This window comes from Marmota flaviventris, chromosome 12 (genome assembly GCF_047511675.1).
Source record: "Marmota flaviventris isolate mMarFla1 chromosome 12, mMarFla1.hap1, whole genome shotgun sequence".
In the NCBI taxonomy this organism is placed as follows: domain Eukaryota; kingdom Metazoa; phylum Chordata; class Mammalia; order Rodentia; family Sciuridae; genus Marmota; species Marmota flaviventris.
Window position 1 is genome coordinate 89,269,521 of NC_092509.1, and position 25,990 is coordinate 89,295,510.

The 25,990-nt window shown below is 31.3% G+C and overlaps 1 protein-coding gene across 2 annotated transcripts in view; it reads left to right on the top strand.

Moving 5' to 3' along the window:
* The window catches only part of Brinp3 (BMP/retinoic acid inducible neural specific 3), a 361,370-nt gene that overhangs the window by 292,700 nt on the left and 42,680 nt on the right, over positions 1-25,990 (top strand). For both annotated transcript variants that reach the window (XM_027948824.2, XM_027948825.2), the window contains one exon: positions 6,137-6,359. In XM_027948824.2, the coding sequence (XP_027804625.1) occupies positions 6,137-6,359 (223 nt within the window). The remainder of the gene's footprint in view (positions 1-6,136; positions 6,360-25,990) is intronic.

Here is a 25,990-nt window from a genome sequence, read left to right on the forward strand (position 1 = left end):
TTGTTGGGTCTTTTTTTTTTTAAGCTATCTGTCAGTCTGTGTCTTTTAATTGATGAGTTTAGGCCATATACATTCAGGACTATTATTGAAATATGATTTGTATTCCTGGTCATTTTGGTTTATTTTTGATTTTTAACTTAACTTGGTTTCTTTTTGGAGTGACCTTTCCTTTAGTGTAGTTCCTCCCTTTGCGATTTTCATTGTTGTTTTTCATTTCCTCCTTGTGAATTTTTTTCTGAGAATGCTCTGAAGTGCAGGCTTTCTTGTGGTAAATTCATTTAATTTTTGTTTATCATGAAAAGTTTTTATTTCATCATCAAATATGAAGCTTAATTTTTTAGGATATAAGATTCTTGGTTGGCATCCATTTTCTTTCAGAGCTTAGTCTATGTTGTTCCGGGATCTCCTGGCTTTGAGGGTCTGGGTTAAAAAGTCTGTTCAAATACAAATTGGTCTCCCCCAGTATATGATCTGATTCCTCTCTCTTGTGGCCTTTAAGATCCTATTCTTATTCGGTAGGCTAGGCATTTTCATTATAACATGCCTTGGTGTAGATATGTTGTAATTTTTTACATTTGGTGTCCTGTAAACCTCTTGTATTTGATTTTCCAATTCATTCCTCATGTTTGGGAAATTTTCTGATATTATTTTATTGAAGAAATTTGTGCGTTCCTTTGGTTTCAATCTCTGTGCCTTCCTCTATCCCCATAAGTCTTATATTTGGTCTTTTGGTGTTATCCCATAATTCTTGGATGTTCTTTTCATGGTTTCTTACCATCTTCACTGTGTGGTAAACTTTATTTTCAAGATTGTATATTTGTCTTCATTATCTGATGTTCTGTCTTCCAAGTGATCTAGTCTGTTGGTGATGCTTTCTATTACATTTTTTTATTTCATTTTTGTTTCCTTCATTTCCAGGATTTCTGGTTGCTTTTTTTTCAGAATCTTTTTCTTGAAGTAATCTTTTGCTACTTGCATTTGTTCCCTTATCTCTTTGTTGGTGTGATCAATGGTTGTCCATATGTGCTCTCTTATCTCTTTGTTGGACTGATCAGTTTTTGCCTGTATTTGCTCACTTAGGTCATTCTTTAATTTGTGGACCATTTTAATTGTGAACATTCTGAACTCCTTCTCTAACATTTCATCAACTGCACTGTCCATGGATTCTATTATTGTAGTATTGGTTTTTCATATTTTCTATATGTCTTCCTTTCTTGCAGTGCAGATCTGAGGTAATATAGTTTCTAACCTATAATTTTATAGTGTCCCTGCAAATTACCTGTATCTCACTTTGTGTTTGGCTTCTAGAACCTGGTCAATGACCCAGGATAAATGCTACTGCAAGTAAAGGTGGTGGTGGCAATAGTAAAGGTAACTCAAGATATCAGTGGCGGTGTCCCAAGATGGATGCAACCCCTTTCAGAGATGGGGCTGAAAGGCTGGGCTGCTGGTTCCGAGATGCAGCTCCCTCCACGCTGTATCTGTTGTCCCAAGGTGGAGGTTACTGCATGGGGAGGGCTATAGTGATGGCTACAGTGTCCCAAGATTGACGTGAGTTAGGCCTGAGCTCCGGCATGTGACAACTGGTTGGCGGAGTTGGTCCTGGGCCTAACCTTGGCCTAGCCTCCTGCATGGGTCAGCGGGATGGTCCTTAGCTGGGGCCTGGGCCTTGACCTTATTTACATTTCTTAAACATAACATGTACATAGTGTGCTGAAAATTCAATATTATTTGGGGTGAGTTTTTATATTTATTTACAACATCTATTTGAATTTAATTGATAACACATTCAAGTGAATTAATAAAAATCATTAAAACACACATTTCCTCCTTCCATCCCTCCTATCCATAGACCTACTTTTCAATATCAGCAGCTTCTGTTTGGGTGGAATTATAACTGAAGAAATGATTTTTAAAAAACAAATTTTCCTGATTACTCAAGTTTTCAGGAAATAAATTAAAAGCTCTCAAAACTCTGGAAATTTTAAGATGTCTAAGTGCTTTAAAACATTTTGAAAATATGTTTTAAAGTAATTTTACAGATTCTGAACATTTTAAGATACACAATCAATTCTATGGGTTAATGTTTGATGTATAAGCAGAAATACTCATCAGAATATGTATTCATAGCTGATCCTTTCACACCCTAACAATGTTTATTTTCCTGCTTTCATACATTTAATTCAACTATAAGCCATGACAATAAAGAGCATAATGGTATAAATACATAAAATTGTTATATAAACATTGTAGTTTTAATAAAACTTTTTGCTGACATTAAAATTCTGAAACCGAGGATTATCTGTAATCTGCATATGAAATTCTCTAATAAAATTTGCATGAAGGATTATTGGAGAGATAATTGAGTTAATATTTAAAGCACCTTTTTTAAAATACCTTCCTTAGCTAGAAATCATAATAGCAGAGAGAGAGAGAGAGATTCAAAATTAACAGATGAAATTACACAGCAAGTGATAACTAGAGCTTTTATCAAGGAAATGGGAATAAAAGCAACCCATTCCTATTTAGCTGTTTTTAAAAACACTTCATTTTAATGGAGAAACACTAGAAGTCTAGAGAGTTAAACCTTATGTCTAAGTAGTCATTTGTAATTTATGGGAAAGTTGTCACCTAACCTATTTCTCTGTGCCCCCAAAGAATTCATTAATATAATACATTTCCCTGTGTTTTATTTTTTGCTTCATGCAAATTAGTTTCAAGGAGACAGAGACTGACTATAAATTTCTACCAGCATAGAGTTTTACTAGCATATTACTGTCATTGTTTCTGTTTTGTTTCTCTGTGGTCCTCAAAACTATGCTGTGCAAAAAATACTCAATTGACACACACTTAAGTATTTCTAGAATAACGTCTCTAATAAAATACATACAAATTCATTTTTTCTTGGTGACTTTTACATAATTTTGACATTTCTCTTTTATAAATTCATCTCTACACCCCCCAAAATATGGCTGGTCATTCTTGTTTTTCATTTTGAGTGTACTCCATCTTCTACATAGCTGCAGAAATTACTATATGATAAAATATTACCTGTAACCTCGAATTATTGTATTTTGTCTTTGTGCTGATACATATTGTTAATCTATACAATAGAAATTCTAATGTGTCATTCAAATTTGTAAACTTTAAATATACATTTTATTAATTTCCAAAAGTAGCTGAAATATATCCACAGGAATAATTTTCAAGACTCTATTGACTTCTGAGTAGAATGAATTTCAGACACTAAAGATATTATTTTAACACTTGAATATATGGCATATCATTAATTAGTCATTTTTTAAAGTAAGATTAAAGGTTTATCCATACTTGCTGTCATAGACTGAAACATCTGTATGTTCTGTTCACAACAGGTGTTCGATAAATGTTTTGGGTGACTGTCAGTGGTGACTCTTAATGACTTCATAATGAAGTAATTATTCAAGTGTCATGTTAAAGCCCTATTTCATAGAAACTACATATTGACAATTTTCACAGACATACACTATTATGTACACTTCAGTAAAAAGAAATTCCACCTTAAAATGTAAGTCTTGAGCTTGAATAAAATTTACTGATTTGAAAAGTCTCCCAATACTACTATAACAATGAACATAATTAAGTATGCATACCCACAACACAATAAAGTCTTATCAAAAGTGTTCAAGTAAAGGATGACAACGAAATGAATGATTAGTTTTCAAAGTAGTGGCATCTGTTCTGTGAATAATCCAAGGAATGCTTTCCAATTTCCATGCATCAATTCTTTATTCAAAAGAGGGAATTTCTCAAAAGAGACATATGGGACCAAACAAAATGTAGACTATTGTCAAATCAGAATTTCAAGATTCATCTATTATTTACACCCTGCTTATTTAAAAAATGACTTGAAGCATATCAAATGGATATGCACTCAGAAATCTTCTTCATTATTTTTTTTTGTTAAAAGTCATTTATTTTCTTTTCATATTTCTTTTTGTTCAGGTAAAAGACTATGACTTCAATAGCCAAAAAGATAACAGATGTATCTATTTGCTTTAGAAGAAAGAACCCTAATATTCACGAATATGTTTTGAATTGTTAAAAAGTTGTATTTTCCAGCATTGGTGAAATATTGAAATAACTTTAACACATAAAATAAATATAAATTCAGTGACTTAACTGTGTATTATCAGATGTCAGTGGCATATTTAAAGATGTGTTAATAATAGTTTATTGATTTTAAAACACAAAGAATGTCAACATAAAATAAACAGATATTGATATACTTTCCAAACTTTGTTGAATAATAATGTAATAGCTATAATTGGATCTTTTAAAAAATATTTTTAGTTATGGATGGGCATAATGCCTTTATTTTATTCATTTATTTTTATGTGGTGCTGAGGATTGAACCCAGTGACACATAAGTTATAGGCAAGTGCTCTGCCACTGAACTACAACCCCAGCCCTATAAGGATATTTGAAAAGAATTATTTTCAAAATAGACCTTTCAATCTAATTTAATACTTACTTAAGAACAACCGTCTGTAACATCACAGGATTTTAAAATTAAATGAATTTATAGTCATCTAGTACTTTCTCATTTACATATAAGCAAATTAAGTTATACAGAGGTTCCAGTTTAATGAATGCTAACAGTTTATTATTGGGAGAATAGTGACTAAAATGTGGTTTTCTGATTTGCCAGATAATGCTTCTCTGTCACTGAAAATGTTTTCCAAATCTTGTGGTTTGTGGGCATGTGTACAAGGGGGAAACAAAAACATGTATGCACAATGAATGCAACATAATATGTAAAAAAAAATAAAAATAAAGTTAAAGATCATTTAAAGAAGCACTAAAAGCCATTAAAATTTATGTTTTGAGATTCTACTCACAGTTTTACTTCAGAAGAAAAGGAGAGATGTGGAAATTTGCTTATTATTTTTCAAATTTTTTACTGTGATAAAATTATATAACATATGGACCCAAATAGGCAATTCAATCATTTTAAACGTATAATTCAGAGATATTAATTACATTTACAATGTTACATAATGATCATTACCATTATTTTTCATAAAAAGTTTTCATCATCCAGAAACCCTGTAACCATTATGCAATACATTTTTTCTCCTCCACCCATTTCCTTATAAGTTTAAATTTTAATTTCTGTTGCAGTGAATTTGACTATTTTTGGTTTTCTATGTAGTTGAAATCATACAATATTTATCCTTTTGTGTTTGGTTTATTTCATATTTGGTTTATTTCAAAGTTTATCTCTGTTTTAGCATCTACCATAACTTCATTATTATGGCTGAATAAAATTCTCTTGTATATATTTATCACATTTTATGTATTCATTCAAATGTTAATGGACAGTTTTGTTGTTTCCATGTTTTGACTATTGCCTTGATTTATCTTCTGTGTTGAGATTACTAATAGGTCTTTTAGACTATTTATTTATTTTAGCATAGCATCAACTTTTAATTTTATTATTGATTAATTAAGCATTTGAAAATAAAGCTATTTCAGGTATGATAATTATTGATGCAAAAATAAAAGCTAATATTGGAGATTTTAAATTCCCTTAATTTTTTTTTTACTCTTCAGGATACACTTTTATTTTAAATCAAATGCCATGACATTTTGAAACATGGTCAGTTACAGAGAATAGATGTCTAGCTGAAAGTTATAATTTTCTATTTACAAAACTTTCTCTCCTTAAACATTTATTAAATTATTAATGATTTTCTGTATTTTCTATACTTTTTATACTGACTTAGTGAACACTTCTTAATATATAAATATAAAATGCTTAAGAGAATTATTTACACTAATTCTGGAAATTAAAGTGTCAGATTTAATCTACAGTGCATTGGAGAAACACTATCAAAAGGAGAATATAGAAAATTTAAGTTAAACTTTCTGTCTAAACTGTTTAATTATTTATAAATTATTCTAACTTTCTTCCACACAATTTATATTTTATGGAAATCGAAAGAAAAACAATTCCAAAGCACCTAAATATCTCATCTTCTACTAATCTGTTACCTATACATGGTGGATTGTATTTATTTGTTTTTAATTTTCATGTTATATGTGTTTGGAAATGTTTCATAATCAAAATGTTGAATTTTAACATTTGTTTCAGATGAATTCAAGTTATTCATGAAAAGGCTACCCATGAATTATTTCCTCAACACATCAACTATAATGCATTTGTGGACAATGGATTCTAATTTTCAGCGCCGCTATGAGCAACTGGAGAACAGCATGAAACAACTTTTCCTCAAGGCACAGAAAATTGTACACAAGCTCTTTAGCCTTAGCAAGAGGTGTCATAAACAACCCCTCATCAGCCTGCCGAGACAAAGGTAAGACCTGGCAATGTAGCAACTGAAGGTATTGTTTCCACAGATTTCTCTTTATATTTGTGAATGTAGTTGTTATAATATCACAGTTATTTATTATCATTAGATAGAGATAATTTGAAAACAGCATATTCTCTTAAGTCCCCAAATAATAAATTGCAGTAATTTTCCAAAGAAATAGTAGAAGGGGAACACATATGCTAATTCTCCCATGATTCTTTTTTTTTTCTTTTCTATCATAATCAAGAAATCATTCTTACTCCATGAGGTAGTCAACTAACTGGAATAGAAAAACACAAAGCTCTAGAGTTAAATTGTAGCATACAGAGTAAGCAGGGGTACAAAATGAAATTCTTTATATAATTTTCAACTCAAATAATTCAAGGTTTAGTTTTTATGATCAGTATTTAAAAAACCATGAATATCATTCTACAGCAACTTCTAAAAATTACTGTGAATGTTGCTAACATTACATATGAATAATGACAGACTATTAAAATATTTATGTCTGATCTGATTTGAGAAAACACGTTTTAGATTTGTAACTTTAAGATCTACTGAAAAGTGAGTGCAATAAAAAGTCGTACCTTCTCTATTGGAGGTCTAGTTAAAAAATTCATGAATGACAAAAGCTACAGGAAAAACAAAGAAGATTATCACAAAATGATACATTTGTATCAGTATCTTGCTTTATAACCCTAGAATTTTGATATGATGTTCAAATCATTGAAATTTATTTCAGTGAAAATAAAACAGATTAATATCCATTAAAAATTTTAATTTAAAAATAACTCATTTGAATTTTTTATTGTTTCTTTGGAATTTTAATATATTCAGAATTTGTGCAGTCATCTCCATAATCTAAGTGGAGTATATCTTCCTTATCCCCCACCCCCAAACTAAATATCAACTAGAAATTGCTGCTTATAATCCCCAATCTATTCCTAGGCTATAGATTTGCATAATTCGATATTTGTCTCAATAGATTTGCCTACTCTAAACATTTTATTTAATGGGATCATGCAATATGTGGTCTTTTGTAATTGGCTTCTTTCACTTGTCATACTGCTTGCAGGTACATCAATGCCATAACATCAGTAGTGTGCATGTCCCACTTGTTTACCCATTCATCATTTGATGGTCATTTAAGTTGCTCTTAAAAGTACTATGAATAATGTTTCTAATGTTTCTGTGAACGTTAGTGTACATTCTTTGTGGACATGTGTTTTCTATTCCCTTTGGTATATACTGAAGTGGGGGATTGCTGAGTCAGAAGGTAATACATATTTAAAGATTTTTAGGAGCTGCCAAACTGTTTTACAAAATGGCTACACCATTTTATATTTCTACCAATCATCTTCACTAACACTTATTATTTTCTGTCTTTTTGATTATAGTCATCCAAGTGGTTGTGAAGTGGCATCTTGTGGGTTTGATTTACATTTGAGTTTTGACTAACAATGTTGAACATCTTTTCATATGCTTATTGTACATTGAACAAATGTCTATTCTAAGCCTTCATCTACTTCTACATTGTTTATTACTGAGGTCCATGAATATTCCATATATAGTTAATGCCAGTCTGTAAACAGTAGTTATGTGATATACAAATATTCCCTTCTATTCTCTTCCATTTTCCTGGTCAGATATGTGTCTTCCACCACCACCAGCACACATACACTGTCAATAAAAGACTTTTGCCAAATTTCTTGATATTTTCAAAGAACTTTTAATTTTTTTTTATATTTTTGTCTCTTACTTGACTACTTTTTCATTCCAATCATTCATTCATTCTTTTTTTTTTAGTATGATTTTCTTTTTCTGTTTTCTTAGAGTGAAAAGCTAGGTTATTAATTTGGAAAGATTTATCTTTTTTAATGCAGGTATTACAGCAATAAATTTTGCTCAAAGGACTGCTATAGTTTTGTCATTTTATGCATCTCATAAGTATTTTTTTAATTTTCTTTATGAATAAGACATTTCAATATGTCTCTGTATGACCTTGGGAACATTTTCTAATTAGGAATTGTAGCTAGAGGATGACACTGCTATTTGATTATTGTGAACTTAATGCTTTATGTGAGTTAAAAGTAGATTTAAAATTACTGAAATAAATAATTTTAACCCAAATAGGAAATGTAAGACAATTAAGTGGACTAGAAAATAAATTGATAAGTCTGGTTATAAACATGCTGACTTTAGGGTTTTATTTAGCAAATTTAATTGAAACTGAATATATACATGTAAATATATATCTATCTATCAATCTATGTAGCTATTTGAAACACAGGAAAGATTTGAAAAAGTGGGGTGACAATCCCAGTACACACAAATGAAGGAAATCTGAGTATAATACCATAGTAAATAGGTAGATGACATCTTCAGACATACATAAGGAGTGAATAGAGAAACAAATTGCAAAAAAAAAAATAAATAAGGAAAGAATATCATAGAAGTGACATTAATTTTTAAATGGAAATACAAATATGCTGTAACTATGCAGGATTTTAAAGGAAAATATAGGAAACTGATACCAAATATAAGTTGGGTACATACAAAATAAATAAGTTGGATGAGATAAAGATGTATTATTTGGAGCAGAATTTAATAGAGTATAGAGAAATCTCTATTTTCCGAAACTTTTAAAGTAAATGTGAAGATAGCCACAGCCATTTCTTGACTTTCTTTTTTAAATATTTTGCAAAACTCCTATGTTGACTGTCACTCATCACACACACAAAACAATGTCAACTTCTTTATGTACAATTTTACTTAATTTGAGTATTTTTCTATCAGTTTCTTTTTTACTACCGATATGAGATTTTGTTTCTGTTTATTGTGGGTTTTTTTTTTTAATCTAATAGAATAAAATGAAATGGCAAGAGGAATACAAAATATATGTACTAGGTTAGTGGAGTAAAGTATAAAAAGGAGGTTGAATATTTGCAGGGTAGGTTTTTAGAAATATTTGAAAGAGAAGCAAATGAATAATACCAATAATTCACTTGCATTGGAAATTATATTTTTTATCCTGTATTTATGGAATTTTTTCTCAGCCTTTCTCTGAAACTCTTCCCATCCTAAGCAGGTTCTATTTTTGATATTCAAAAATATTCAAAAATATTAAATATTAAAATATAAACATTAAATTAAAAATATTTCAAAATCAGCATAAACAAAATGAGACTCACAAAGTACATTTTCACTATTAAGATGGTTTCTACACACTTTGTAGACAGGATAAAATCACCCTTTGTAATGCAGAGTGTAGTTCTTCCTTTTAAATAAAACTTGACACTCATATTAAGCAATACTCACTGTTGCTCTCAGGAATTTGTGTGCACAATATGTCTTCATACTTGAGTAAACTGAAGCCTTGATAATCTGATTTCCTGGAAGAAGTTATTTTTGTTGCTATTCTAAAACATTTCAAATAAGTAATAACATTATCTCCATAATATTAACTCAACTACACCAATCCATATTATAAGAGGGCAGTAAGAATCCATTTTTATTTTACATTTAATAATGTGTTAGTAAAGGTTTATCAACCAGCTTTCTAAGAGAACAAAACCTTTGATTTATAGTATTTTCTCTATTGGATGGTATAAACTTTCTCATCATGGTCAATTTTAAGTTACTGAAATGCTGTCACTGAACAGAGTTGCATGTTAGACATACAAAATAGGCTCACCTGAGCCAGTATATTAATACCACAGTAAGCAACTAAAAATGGTTTAAAACCATTAAAAATATTTTAATGCAGCTATATCTTCTTCATTAACAAAGGAAAGTCATGTATTGAAATTCTCTAACATCACAGACAAGAATGAATTCTGTTCTCACCTAAGAGCCGTGTCCCACACTCCCTATATGTGCTCTAAAACAGAGGTTAACAAATGGATACATGAGCCAAATCTGATCTAAAACTTGTTTCTGTATCAACCTGTATCAACCTGCATGATTGTTTTTTCATATTTTAAGTCATAGAAAAAAATAAAAGGAATAATAATATTTTTGGTTGATGAAAATTATAAGTTCAAATTTGAATGCATGTAAATAAAACAACCACCACTCTATGTTTACATGTTGTCTGTGGACAGTTACACACTATAATATCTAGAAGTTGCCACAGAAAGATGATATGGTCCTTCAGGCCTACAACATTTGCTTTCTTGGTCTCTAAAGAAAGAGTCTACCAATGCCTGCTCTACTATATTATGTACTCTATCATTTAAAAATATGTTCATGAGTATTCATATATCATTGATGTATTTTAAACTATAAATGTATTTTATATCAAAAACAGAATATTTTAAGAGTTTAATTCTCTATCCATATGGAAACCTCATACAACCAGATTGTTCAATTCTGAATCCTGAGTATTATGGCAGTGATACCAAATGTTTTATTAACAATTTCTCTCTCTCTTTTTCTGTGTGTGTGTGTGTGTGTATACACACACATAATTTTTATAGGAATGCTCTAAAATTCCATTATGTCAACCTGAGTTTAATTCAATAGGCAGTTGAGATCGATATTTAAATACAGAATGAATTATTTAGTAGATCTCAATCTTTTTGGCTTCATGATCCTTTCATAGCCCTAAAAAATTATTGAGCAATCTAATAAGTTTTGTGTATGGGATTTGTTGGATGGATATATGGATAGCACACACACATATTTATATTTACATGTATCATAACAAAAATTAAAGCTCAGAGATATTTAAACATGTATCTATTAATAAAATTAAAATAACAATATTAAGTTCAATATTTGTTGACATATTTAATACAAAAGGTTGATTTTTGCACGTTTCCTTGATAATTTGCTGGTGATAGTGATAGATGAATTCTCATAGCTACTTCTGAATGCAATCATTGCAATCTGAAGTTTGTAGCCTAATGTAAGTTTATTGTTGGAGAGGTGAGTATTATAATAGTTTTTCAGATAATTGTGAATAATATTATTTGATACTATACTTAAATTCAACAGGTATAAGTTGTGGTATAAAATATAAACTACACACAACATTTTGAAATCAGTTTCCTTAAGTTTGTTTGTCTACCTTGTTCTTTGGATGGATCATCTACTAGTAAACAAAAGCACACACTAGTAATTTGAGAGATATTTGTCCCCTTAATTATGAAAATATTGCAAATTATGACACTCATTATTATACAATGACAAAAGATCTCATCCTTCAGTATCATCACTGAATATATGAGAATAGTTTGTCTACCTAAGGAAGCTGTCAGGCTCATAATGGCAGACACAAATTTTTCTTTTTTTTTTTTTCACTTGAAAGCCAGAATTTATTGTTGACTTTAAATATGTCAGTTGATTTTTCCTGAAGTGATTATTATGATAACTTCAATACTAAATGTGCAATAAATTCGAGTTTGAATAACCACAGTTGTTCTGTTAAATTATGTCACACAAAATTAAAAATTGGTTTGCCATGGGAAAATGGCTATTTCAGCTTGTAACAAACAATTGCACAAGTGCTTTTCTTCAAGGGAACTATTATAGTTCTCTCTGTGGCACAGGTATCTTCTTTATATGTTTTGTTTTGGCATACAGATTTGTGACAAAGATTGAGATAGACTAAACTTAATTTTTACCTTGTCATCAAGAAAATTCTCAAGTTATGAAACTTTCTTTATATTTTATATGTATGCTTCAAAAAGATGTACTTAATAGTGCAGTTTGATATAATTTCCTCCTTCCAACACTAGTTTACTCACTATTGCTTTTGGAACAATAAATGCAAATGTCAACATGATATAAAAAAATAACATCTTGTTTTTTATATGAAAATAATTTTTGCCTTGTGCCTTCCTACTAGGATCTTGTCTCCCTTCCCCACTTTCCACCCACCTAAACAAATGGACATTATTTATTCTTTGAGAATGATGCTTTACATCAATCTCATCTCCTTGTAAGGACTTAATGAATCTAGATGATAAATCCTTCTTCCTCTACATCCTTCCCTATTTTAATAAAACAATCCTAATTCTATTTGGGTATACGCTTCATCATGCTTGTAGAATTCCTTTGCACCTAGAATCCATTACATGTCTAATTCTATTGAATTGGACGTTATGAAAGGGAATTATTAAAGTTTTAAATTGGGTCCTTCAAAGATTAAGAATCCATTTCATCTCCCTTCTTTCCTTGCCTACATGAAATACAAATATGATGGCTGGAACTGAAACTTATGATATGAAGAAAAACCTTAATAATGTTAACGCCCATTTCCTTGAAGCCGTTGTATTAGTTCCACATTGTTTATGTTTGTACTGTTATTTCAGAGAAGAATAAAATTTCATTTTGTCTAGGTCACTGTTATTTGGCTAATATTACTACAGCCAAACTTGCATTCTAACTATTAAAGTGGCCTTACTGAATGGCCTCTAAATTCTTTAATATTACAGAGTCTGTAATTTAATTAAAATAACATTTATATATTAATATAAGGAGCTTCTGCTGAGAGCAATTTTATATGAAACTGCATGAAGAAGCTAAGATATTAATTTTCCTTACACTTATATGTTACAAAATAATATTTATTTTTTTTTAGTTCTAGCCACTCCATGATGATTCACAGGCATATTCTAAAGAATGAACAATAAATTTGAAGACTTTAATATTTAGATATTTTCAGCTTGTTATTGAGAAATTTAAATTATAGAGTGATGATAAAGTACCTAGTACAATACAAAAGTCTTAAATAATTACTATTTCCAAAAGAAAATTCCATTTCTTGTATATAAATAATTTTTCATACATTATTGACTTTTCTGCAACAAGTTTTCTATGAGTTTCATACTCAATATTTGTAACAAAAATAATGGCATAAGAGCTATAAGAAACATACTGTTGCATGTACAGAATGTCATAGAAGACTGGATTCTTATTCCAAGAAGTCCAGGGGATAAACTTTCCTAGGAGAGTAGAAAAAAAAAAATTAGTGATTTACTCTATCCTTGGTACTTCTAAATAAATTTTAAAGTAGGTAAAATTTGTTCTTTTACTTATGGCACTTCTCAGCATTCAGTTTCTGGTGTAGCTTAAACTTTAAAACCAAGGCCTTAAAATGGGCTTAGCTCTTCTATATAATATTCCTACTTTTACCTTCTATTCCATAATCCTTTCATGATCTTTCACTTTATTAGCTATTTGATAGCTATTAGCTAAAATTGTCTTAATTCATATTCAAGTATAAAACCTATTCGTAATTTTAAAATACATTATGTGTTAACCATAACAGTCATTAATATGAGGACTTTCAGGCAAAGTAAAAAATAATAAAATGAAATGAAGGTATGTGGGCTTATAGTGCAGTTTCTGTTCTTTCACTTTTGTTCATGGATAAAAGATTATGTATAGCAACCAAATAATTTTCCTCCTTACTATTTTGTGCAATAAACCCTGTATGGAGCCCACAATACACATAAGAAAGATGTCCCAACCCTGACTTGATAGAGGAATCTTTTGTTAGATAGCTGAGTTTGATAATATAAAAGGGATAAAAGTCTTGTTCATGCTTGGAAATTTTGTGATCTAGTGTGTGTGCATGTGTGTGTGTGTGCATGCCCATGCACAGGCATAATAGTATAAAATGACAAATCATCATCTCATTATATATAAATAGTAACCTCACAGCACTGTCTTATTCTTTCTTTAAATTCATTCATTCTGATATCTTAGGAAAAGGAAGCTAAGAGCCCAAAAGGAGTAGTTTTGAACATAATATATTTTCCAAATAAAAGAGATGTTTTTTTTTTTTTGTATTCACATGATTAGTTATGTAAATGTCATTTCAACACTTCCTGCCATGTCTTCTTCATACTAAACAGTCTTCTAAGATTCAGTGTCACATCCAAATGCTCCCCACGCCCATAAATTAAAGTAGCTTGCCAAACTAATCAGATTTGGTTTGTAGGAGAAAAATTGAGGACAGAAACAATACAGACATCTCTAGACTACTTTCCTAATATTCACACTTACTTCATTGAAAGAAACAAATGTATATTTATGATAATCTTGGAAATGAAGTTTATAATGATTAAGGCTAAGAACTCTCCCTTTTCCATGATATTTAAAGTGAGAAACACTTGTTTGAACACCCAGAATTACTTTCTTTTTGTCAATGACTACAGGGCTGCAAATGAGGGTTCTGCAATCAATCTTAACTTTTACTTCATTAAGAATTTATGATTTTCCTTCATTATATTCCACTAAATGACTTGGAAAATATGAATGCCTGTTTTTGAAGTACATAAATACATACTGAATTAATCAGTTTGCATTGCTATAACCAAAAAGCCACACAAGAATAACTTAGAGGAGGAAAAGTTTATTTGGGCTCATGGTTAGCTGATTGACTACTCTGGGCCCAAGTTAAGGCAGAACATATGGCAGAAGGACATGGTGAAGGAAAGCTGGTCACTTCCTGGCAGACAGAAACTTACCTGTTGGGGATAAAATATAAAAACCAAAAGTATGCCCCCAAAGATCTAGTCACACATTACCTGCAAACAGTTATCACCTAGTGCAGTTGTCCTTTCAAATTATTAACACATCAAATGGGTTAATTCACACATTATGGTATAACTTTCATAATGCAATCATGAGCTTTCAGGCGACACCTCATATCTAAATCATAATAACTTATTTGTTTCAAAAAAACAAAAAAAGTTTTCACATTCAGGCATATTTGGAGACAGTTATAAATGATAAACTTTTCTTGGAAATCTGCAATGTTTTCATGTTAAATAATGTAGTCTATCATTTTAAAATTAGAAAAAAAAGGTATATTAATTTAAATAAGGAATTTCCAATGCAAAAATTCTTTTTTCCTAAAACCCTGTTAACTCCCCAAAATATGTACTTAGGAAGCAGAGTCCCATTGCTATTTTTACCTAAATTTTCATATTCTGGAATTGTAATATAGTACATAGGTTACCATTAAATATCTGAATATTATCTTGAACTGAAAATGATTTTCGCAAGACCTTTATTTTCTCAATGCTTTAGTTGTGTTCTTAATGCTGGATACCAATTCTTGGCAAATGATTCTTTTAATTACATTCTCAGTCAGACCCACAGACCATGCTATCTCAGACTTTAAAAGCTACAACTCAATATAGGCCTGAAAATTAAGTGTTGATTCATTACTAAAACGTATCTTGTCACTTTTCTTTTTTATAACCTTCAGCTCTGAAATTTTTATTCCATTATTCTGCCTGAGAGAGACAGGGTTGCTATAAGTGTAACTCTTACTTTCATTGTTAATTGGTACATGAAATTACATCCGAGAGAAAAATAATATGGAGTATGAGGAAGTAAACTGATATCATATTAACCATCAATGGTTTGTGTGTGAGCCATGAAGTATGAATCCATTCAGTGTACATCTGAGGGCACTAATATTCCTACAGAGCCTGCAATATTATTGACAATAAATCTTTATATTTTGAAACACTTCTAAATAATTGTTTTTATGATTTGGAAAAAAAACCTTTAAATCTCCAAAATAAAGAGAAAGTCAGGGATCCTGTATTTCAGTGAAGTGGAGGCTTCATTATCTCAAAACAGAATCCTATGTTATATGTTGGAATTAAAATGTTAGCCATGACCTTTTCTCCTGAGCACTCCCCACTAAAATATTGTGGCAGAGAAAAACATAGTGTTGGGGGTGATCTGAATAATGAGATTAAAACAAGATTTAAAATCTCTTATTCTTTAAAAAATATAATTGTTTATTTATAATAGAAGACTAACTCAAAGTGTTTTCTCATATGAAATGCCCTTTTTATATCAGCTTTAATAGGAAGGCTATTTTAGTTTTCAGTATGTATAGATAAAATTGGTTATATAATATAAAAATTATCACTGTTAGATATATATGTAAGTATATAGATAAAACAATGCTTGATCTAAATCTCGTCCCATTCTAAATAGTAGAAAAAATTTGATATTGTTTTGAAAACCAAAATCATGTTGACCTTTCAAATAATGCCTTTTTCCAAACTCTCTTATGATTCAATGACAAAAATCTCATTTGAGTTTAATCTGTAATCAATCTAATGCTTATTTTAACACCGTTTATATGTAGTATAAAATAAGATATAATCTTATAATCCTCATGAAAAATACAAAAAAGTCCAAAATAAGCTTCCTTTATTCCATCCTTCCATTACTTGTATTTATCTGTAACACACAAATACACATCCAAGAAATTTTAATGACATGTGACTCAAATAAATTATTTTTCCTTGAGTCTTAAGCCAAGACACTATTTTCTAAAGGTAAGAGGCTTCATGAATCAGGAATGTAAAATCCAAATATTACCAAGATACATATGACCATAAATCCCTACCCCTGATAAAAAGTCTTTGAAGCACTTAATTTAAGGCAGCCACAAGTTATAAAGTGAGTGAATACATTTCAAAAATCAATGTCCAATTGAAATAAAAATCCTCTATCTCACAATCTAGATGCACTTCAGTCAGCAACAAATAGAACCTCACAAAAGAACATTGATGTGACAAAAGAACACAGGAGAAAATGAAGGTCAGCTTGTTGTGGTTGTTCTATTAAACCCAGCAGGAAGACGTCATGTAGTCTTCTCAAAGGAAACAAAAAAGATCAAGTCTGAGGTAATACCTTTTATTGAACTGAAACAAAATTAGTTCACAAAAGCAGGAAGGTTAGCTATAAACAAATCCCAAAACAAAATGCTAAGAATCTAAGGAAAGCCTTCCAGTTTTAAGGTAGATATATATGTTTGTATGCATGTGTGTATGTTTGTGTATATATATATATATATATATATATATATATATATATGTGTGTAAGTCTATATATGTGTGTTTATAATATATTCCTCTACATTTTTCTAAATACATGCAAATATATATATACACACCCCTCAGCTACATATTAAAGTATAAGAATGACATTTGATTATGATCTAAACACATGATTTTTCTTTCATTACCTCCTCTAAATTTCCCTTAAAATGAGTCAAATTATATCACTATCTGAAGTTATTAATCTATTCAATCAATAAGCAGAAATGTGTAGACAACTTTTGAAAAATACACTGTGGAAAACAGAATGAAAGAAAAGCTTAATTCACAATTTATCACGTGTGAGTGAAATAACTATGTAAATGGCAGATAGAGGAGACATTCAATGGAATCATCCAAATCCCTTGATGAGGAGCCACATACATGACATGATAAAAACCGATAATTTTGTTGACTCCCTCATGAGAACTGTCAGAGTTCTCATGTTAGGATTAACTAACACATATTCAGCACAAACCATGTGTCAAACAGTGTTACAAACACTTTCCCTCTTTTTCCCCATTTAATAGAATGTTACAAGGTGGGTAGTATCATTACACAATTGAGGACACTGGAGTTTAGATAAATAATCTAAACTTGCTCAGGTTAATCAGCTGGTGTTAGCAAAGCTAAGATATTCTCCCTTGATTTAGCTGCAGAGCTTGGATTCTCAGTCTTTACACCATGGCCCTTCCCAGGTTTACCATGTCTGCTGGACAAGGGTTCTTAGCTCCTGCTAATCCTTCAGCACTATCAGTTTGAGAGGCTGATGATTTCATGAAAACACATTGAGTCATGGAATGAAATAATAAATTAAGTGTTTAGGGAGAAAAATGGGATTACTAAATTTAAAACTAAAATAGATTAAGTAAAATGTTGTAGAAAGATGAAATGGTTTATTCAAACAAAATAATAATAACTGATCTAATAATATAAATAATGTGAGGATATAATTTATACATAAAGATCTAAAATTCAGGACGGTGGATAGTAAAGATATACAATATGCATAAAATAATTTCTATAAGGCAAAAACTTAGATCTAATAGAGAAGAAGAAGAGAGAAACTGAGAAAAGAGACAGAGACATACTGCACTTGGTTTGAAAGATTTGATTCAGTTGAAAAGAAACTGGGCACCAAGCAAAACTGATGGAAAAGGGTTGTATTGTGTATTGGTTTTTCAGTTAGTCTCAATCATTTTAAATTAATCTATTTCATTTTTTTCCCAGTGCACTGGTTTTGGTCAGCTTTTTGCTGCTGTGACCAAAAGACCTGATGAGAAAAGTTACAGGAGGAAAAGTTTCTCTGGGGCTCATGATTTCAGAGGTGTCAGTCCATAGATGGACAACTCCATTGTACTGTGCTGGAGATGATGCACAACATCATGGAGGAAGGGTGTTGTGAATAAGAAAATCAGTTCAGAACATGGCAATTAGAAAGCAGAAAGAGACTAAGCTTGACTCACCAGGGACTAAATACATACCCCAAATGGACACCTCTCAGCCACTTACTTCCTTCAACCTCACCCTACCTCCTACAGTTATCTCCCAAATAATCCATTGAATTAGAAGAAAAAAAAAGTGACTAAAGAATTTTATTGATGCCAATGATGTTCTATGTAAGAGGAAAACAAAAGTATATTTTTACAAACACAGTGACTCTAGCCAAATGGCTTTGATTTATTGAGGAACCAATGAGAGCAATTTTCATGAGTCAAAAAGGTTTTTTAGCTAGTCATTGTGGCACATACCTCTAATCCCAGAGGCTTGGGAAGCTGAGGCAGGAGGATCATGAGTTCAGCCTCAGCAATTTAGCAAGGTCCTAGGCCACATATTGAGAACCCTATCTCTAATTAAAATATAAAAAAGGGATGGGGATGGGGATCAGTGGTTTAATGTACCTGAGTTCAAACCCTGGTACAAAACAAAATGAAACAAAACACTCTGATAATAATGATGTTGTTTCATATTCATTGAAATAGTAGGAAATATTACAATGAGTAGTAATAGACAAGCAGATGTTACTATTTGTTTTGGGGTCATAGAAATCAACTAAGGTATATACTGTAAAGGACAGAGCATACAAACATACCAATTGTGATGTTAAACTAATTTTGTGATACTAAAAATATTTTTCTTTCCTTAAGTAGATATTAAAACATTTTCCTTTATAATAATCTAGTAGGGTTACATATTTTAAGTGAACTTTTTGAAGTGCAAATTTTGAAAATAAAATTCTTACCTTATTGGAAATTAAATTAAATTAAATTAAATCAAATCAACTATAACTAGTTAATCCTTGTATCAAAGAAAACCCAAAGGAAAATTTCAAGCTCTAGGGAAAGCAATTAAAGAGAATACTTTATAATAATACCTTTGAGAACAAAACAAATTCTAGAATTGGAACAAAATTTGTAAATTTAAATGTCTTAATCCTGAAGAAATAATAAAAATATTATTTTTAATTTTTTTTTAGTTGTGGATGGACACAATATCTTTATTTATTTATTTATTTTTATGTGGTGCTTTGGATCGAACCCAGTGCCTCATACATTCGAGGCAAGTACTCTACCACTGAGCTATAGCCCCAGCCCCATTACCTTATCTTACCCTCCTCCCCAATAATAGTCTCCCTTCGACAAAAAATAAAATTATTTAGAGCTTATAACCATTTATTATTTCACTCAGAAAAGTTTAATGTCATTTATAGGCATAGGAGGTGCAACAGCTGTGTGTGTGTATATGTGTTTGTGTGTGTGTGTGTCTGTACAGATATATAGACATATATAATTTTTATTAAATTTATTTTAACTGATACATAAAAAAACAAAGATTGTATATATCCTTCTCTTAATAACACTATTTTGATATGTGTATATATTTTGGTAATGTTTAAATTTATAATTTTTTCAATTTTTGTGGGGGGCACAATACCTTTATTTATTTTATTTATTTATTTTTATGTGGTGCTGAGATTCGAACCCATTACTTTTCATGTGCTAGACAAGAGCTCTACTGCTGAGCCACAACTGCAGCCCCAAATTTATCATTCTTTAATGTTGAAAATTTTTAAAGCCCTTCTAGCTTTTTGAAATGTACAGTACATTATTGTTACCTATATACTATGCAGTAGCACATCAGAGCTTCTTGAATCCAACTGTGACTTACTGCTTATTGATCCTGCCCCCATCCCTTCCTCCTCCCTACTCTCTTTTCTCTGTGCCCTCTAGAAGCCAACATTCTACTGTCCACTTCTATGAGATTCCACATGTGAGTGAGATTATGTAGTACTGATTTTTGTGTACCTGGTTTATTTTACTCAGTGCAGTGATTTTCAGTTCTATCCATGCTGTCACAAATAACAAGAGTTCATTCTTTTTATGACTGAATAGCATTCTACTGCTTATATGTACCCCATTTTCTTCATCTGTTCATTAACTTATAAACAATCTAGTTGTTTCCATTTTTTGGCTATTGAGAATAAACATGAAGTGCACATAGCTCTTTGACATACTCATTCCATTTTCTTTAGATATACTCCTAGAAGAAAATTGCTGAATCATATTCATATTATAAGCCAAGACTTTAAGGAGATGAGGAGGCACTAATCCAGTTAGAACAGCATGTTCATTAAGAACTCATTATTCCTCGTGAAGTGTATCAAGATAGGAAATAGTCAAGAGAGGTTCAACAGGTTACAGAGAAAGGAGGTAAAATACCCACTTTGAAAATTATCAGGATAAGATTGGTTTCACAGATAAAATTTTTCTTAATATTTGAAAGGGCAGAAATGGTCTTTAAATTTTTTCCAGGCTACAGGAAACTATGGAAAGCAATCTGTTTTTATAAAACCAATGTAACTCCAGTCTGAAAAAAATTAATACAAAAATGGAATCTAAAAATGACTAGATTTAATTTTTAAAATTTCATTACCAAAGAATAAAGTATCTTTTTCAAATTCAAATGACACATAAAGTATAGGCTATGGCATCTTGGATGGGACTTTTAAATTACCTACCTGTTTTAGGGACTGGTAATTCTAAATTTTATAGTAGAGTTAACACTTGATAAAGGGATATTACCTAGTAATTTGACATTTGGCTAGAATGGCTTAAAATAGTCACAGATATATGTCAGTATTTATATCAGTTAGATCCAGAACATAGTGGCGTAATAGTGGTGTCCATTCTGTTCATGCTAAGTGTTCATTCTGGTGCTTTATTTTTCATTCAGTAGTTAGTATTCATTCAGTATTTTTAATTTCTACTCTAGCACATCATAAAAATGTACATGGCCAGCAGAAGAAGACCTCAGGGTTAAGATGTTATCTGTTGAAGCAACAATGGATCTAAAGATGAAATATACTTAATGTTTTAAAATTAATTGCCAAAGAATAAAGTGTCTTGTTGGAAGTGCAATGTCATTTATTCAATTGTTTGTATATTCATAAAGGACTACTGGTCCCACAGGAGAAAGTGGTCAAGGTATTCCCTCAGCCTTTCTTGGGAAAAGGTGAAACTGCTTCCTCAATTTGAAGTAGAAGGCTTGACTTCAGAGTAGCTCCACTGGTGAACTAGTTTCCCTCTCCTTTCAGAAACCGGAGAGCATCACATTTTATTCATTTGTTCTCATTTGTCTTCCCCTATATTTTATTATTTGTCTTGGCTTAACCAAACTAAACTGATAATACATGTGAATTTGAATACCAGTAATCACAGGGTGCTAAAGGTAGTCTGACATGAGCCAGAAAAGTTTCCCTATGCTCCTTGAGGCAAAAAGCTTTGGAACGATAAGCAAGTGAGCCAATAAACTCTGCATCTTTTGTCTTCCTCCATCTCCACCTGAGGTACATTTCCATGGCTGTTGGATACATTTGAAAGTTTTGTTTTTCTTTAAGAGGCATCAAATGTATAAAATGTGTTAATAGTTTAGTTACAAAGTTTGCACAAGAGAACAAATCAATTGGCATTTGATGTTTTCATAAATATATTGAATATCAGTCTTCAAGGGTTAATACATTTAAATTGAAAGACCTATGAAAAGCAGGCCTCATTTAAAGAAACATGGCATTAAAATGCTAAAGCGAAGGGGTTCTTTGAAGAATATTTATAAGGGAGTCAGTGTATCATGCTGCACCTGTTATTAAAAGTGCTCAAGTTCTGCTCAAGTTCCAGATTGAATTGGCTTCAAAGATTAAAAAAAAAAAAAAAATAGCCTCTCTGTTTGTAAGTTTTCCTCTCTTGTGAATAGAGATTTGTCTTTTCTAAGGGAGGAGTGGCAGACTATTGGGGCATTCTCCACCAGCAGCACCTGTGAAACTTGGCAAACTTGAGCGTCTTAAGCTGCTGGTATGAATAGCATTGCACTATGTGAGTAAAGAGGCCACCAGTACTTTCTAATGAATGAAACCATGGAATGCTAATTTTGGAATCTGAATTGTGTGACTAGTTCAGCATTTAAGTGTTATTTTGAAATAGAGTTCACTTCATCTCACCAAGTTTGAAAACATGTCCTCTGGCAATAATTTCAGCTTTTTATTTTATAAATGGTTTGTTTTGATGTTGAGAAAATGCATCAAAATTAAATTATGATTCAGCTAAAATTTCTTGTTTTAGGAAATAAGATTAACTACTTGATTAACATTAGTTTATATGATTTTGATAGAATCAATGGTTAATAATAGGTTTATGTGCATAAAGACAGACCTGTGCATGTCAGATTTTTACACAATGTGATGAGGTGAACAGGCATCCCAGATAAATTACTTTTTCATGGCAGATGATCCCATTTGCCAGCAGTAAGCATATAAAATTGGTGATGGTATCACATCATCAGTGTGATATGAAATGTATAGATTTTCTCCTTTTTATCTCTTTAAGACTATTTATATTTAGACCCAAAATACAGTATTTTGAAAGAGAAAAAATCAAAATGTTTCTGAACATCGCTGAAAAATATTTGTGTAGGGTCACCTTCAGCAAAAAACTATATTTGGAAGAAATAAACTGAAATTAAAAAGTGCCATGGTGATATAGAACAAAATAGAAAATTCTCAAATCAATACAGCATGGCTATTCTTTTCCTAAAATGTTTTTTTTTTTTTAATCCTATTTCCTGTCTTTTTTGCTAGGAACTCAGTTGACATGTATTTTTCTTTCCTAAAAATTTTTCTTAACCTCCTTTCTCTCCTGCAAAGTTAAGAAACGTCTTCTGTATTCCTTTGTTATGACTTATTACATTTAATCTGCTTACATGTCTGTCTTTCCAATAGAGGGCCCCTCAAAGACAAGGGTTTGTACTTTTCTCATTATGTCAGCCCTTTGGCTTTACATATATAATATACAAAACATGTTTACAACAGATATCATGTCAGGCCTGCTAAAAAAAAGAAAGATAACATAAAACATTGCCTGGAGAAAACATAACTCTATGGATTTATGCCATTTGCAGTAGAGTTGTAAACCTTTCTTTCTAATGCTATTTACTACCAGTAGATCCAGTATGGTTTTCTTTAAATATTACCATAAATGAAATAAGATATAATCAGTATCATTTTGAAATTACATCCTCAGAGGCAATCATTTGACACTGACCCATCTATTTTGGTGTATTCTATAAGATATATTTGTGTTAAATTTTAAGTGGTTTGCAGTTAAACTGCATTTTGTTATAAAATCCCGTTTGTTAGTTTCTTCTTCTTCTCCTCCTCCTTCTCCTCCTCCTCCTCCTCCTCCTCCTTCTTCTTCTTCTTCTCCTTCTTCTTCTCCTTCTTCTTCTCCTTCTTCTCCTTCTTCTTCCTGTCTCTCTTGTGACTGGTCTTTTGTTGAACTCCAGATTTGCTTCTTTTAGTTGATAAGCTGCTCTCATTGAGGTGTCTGTAATCTGGAATCAGGCTCTAATTACAGATCTACACCAGCCATTCTGCATCTTCCTAATCTTTAGGTCACTTTCCTAATCTTTTAGGTCACGGAGACCTCTGTCCTTCCTTTCATGATCTGTACCCAAGGAAGAACTTGACTGTCCTTCTAATCCTTCTGAGTCCCACTTTTTTCTGTTTTGCAAAGCTGCATATAACCTCAGTTCTGTATGAGGGCAAGAGGGCTGCTGGCTCCCTTTTGCACTGATCCTACTATGGATGCCACTTACATTCAGGCTTGACACAGAACAAAGCACAGGAACCAATTATCACCTGAACCTTCTGAGTTTCCCCACACTTATCTGGGATGGGCTACAAATTGTTTCTGAAACACATATGCATCCTTGTGTTTTTTGTTCCACAGTTGGAAGGTGATTTTTGAAATAAGACATAAATACTTCAGTGCTTTGCTTCTTAACTTAGCAGTAACATCTTCACTCCAAATGGCATGTGATTACTACTTAAGTTATTTCCATTGAGAGAAAGAGCCACAAAATATTAATAAGGAAGATGGTTTGGTGTTGGAAAGGGTCTAGCTTTCAATAACTGTAAAGTACTTTTTTTAGTTTCCCTGAATCTAGTTGCATCCTTGGTAGAATGGGAGATGACAAGAGAGTTGTGGTGGTTGGAAGAAACAGGATATATAAGTGTCCAGCACATACTAGACAACACATTTTATAAACACTGCTTTTCCTTCTCCTGTAGAGTAGGTCCCCTTCCCTTATCTATTGATGATCTGGACTTCAAGATATTGTAATGTTGCTGTCTCTCCCCTGTTGCTATCATCTTCATCATTCTTAAAGAATGCTGATTGCCAGGGCTAGCTAAATCTTCATTTTATTTATGCTTCCTCATCTATTTATACTCACTGGCCTTTGTCTCACTTTCATATCAAGCCAAGGCATCTGTACTCTGCCTGGAATACATAGCCTTTGCATAGCTTTGCCCAAATAGCCAACAATAATCATTTGGCTCTCACTTCAAATATCATGTCCAGAGAGGGACTTTCCCACAGTGGTCCTCACACATTATTCACCACAACATTATGCTCTCAGCAGTTTCATAGCCCTTATGCTTATTTAATATTTTCCTGTTTATGTATTATTTCACTTATTTGTTGAGAATAAATGTTCCAATGGGACCATTTCTTCTTTTCATTATTATATTCCTAATCCCAGTATAAGAGATTTTTGTTTGTTTGTTTTGTTTTTATTTTCCAATTTTGTTTTTATTAAATTAAGGTACAAAAATTTCAGTTAATGGTACACATGAGTTCATAGTTATTATTTTCTATGTCAAGACACTCTCATTTTATGTATAAATGGGTTTTCTTTTTTTAATCCTTTATTTTGTCTCCTATTCTCATTACTAACAGATGTAGCTACTCTATGGACTTGATATATATTCATAAATGTGTATGTGTCATAGTAAAATAGATAGGGATGATGTTTAGCATACATATTTAGTTTTTACTAATTTGAATGTTTTAGGATCCATGCATTTTTCTGTACTTATATAACTTTTAACTATTGCAGAATGTTGTAGTCTGCATTCACTATATTTTCCATCCAGTCCCTAATGATCTGCCTCAAACACTCTCTAATCCCACCAACCTACACTGTGCTACAATGGATAGGTTGCTCAATGTTCTGCTTTTGATTTATGGAGATTCTTCTGTAATGTATGCTCAGAAGTGGGATTTCTGAATCATAACATATACTTATTTTTAATAAGACACAGTTCTTAGTAAATATTTCTTGAATTAATTATTTTAGCACTGCATAATAGCCATCTTCCATTTTGATTTTAGATTGTGGATAAGTTAAATTTCTGACACAAATCTAAGCTTTTAGAGA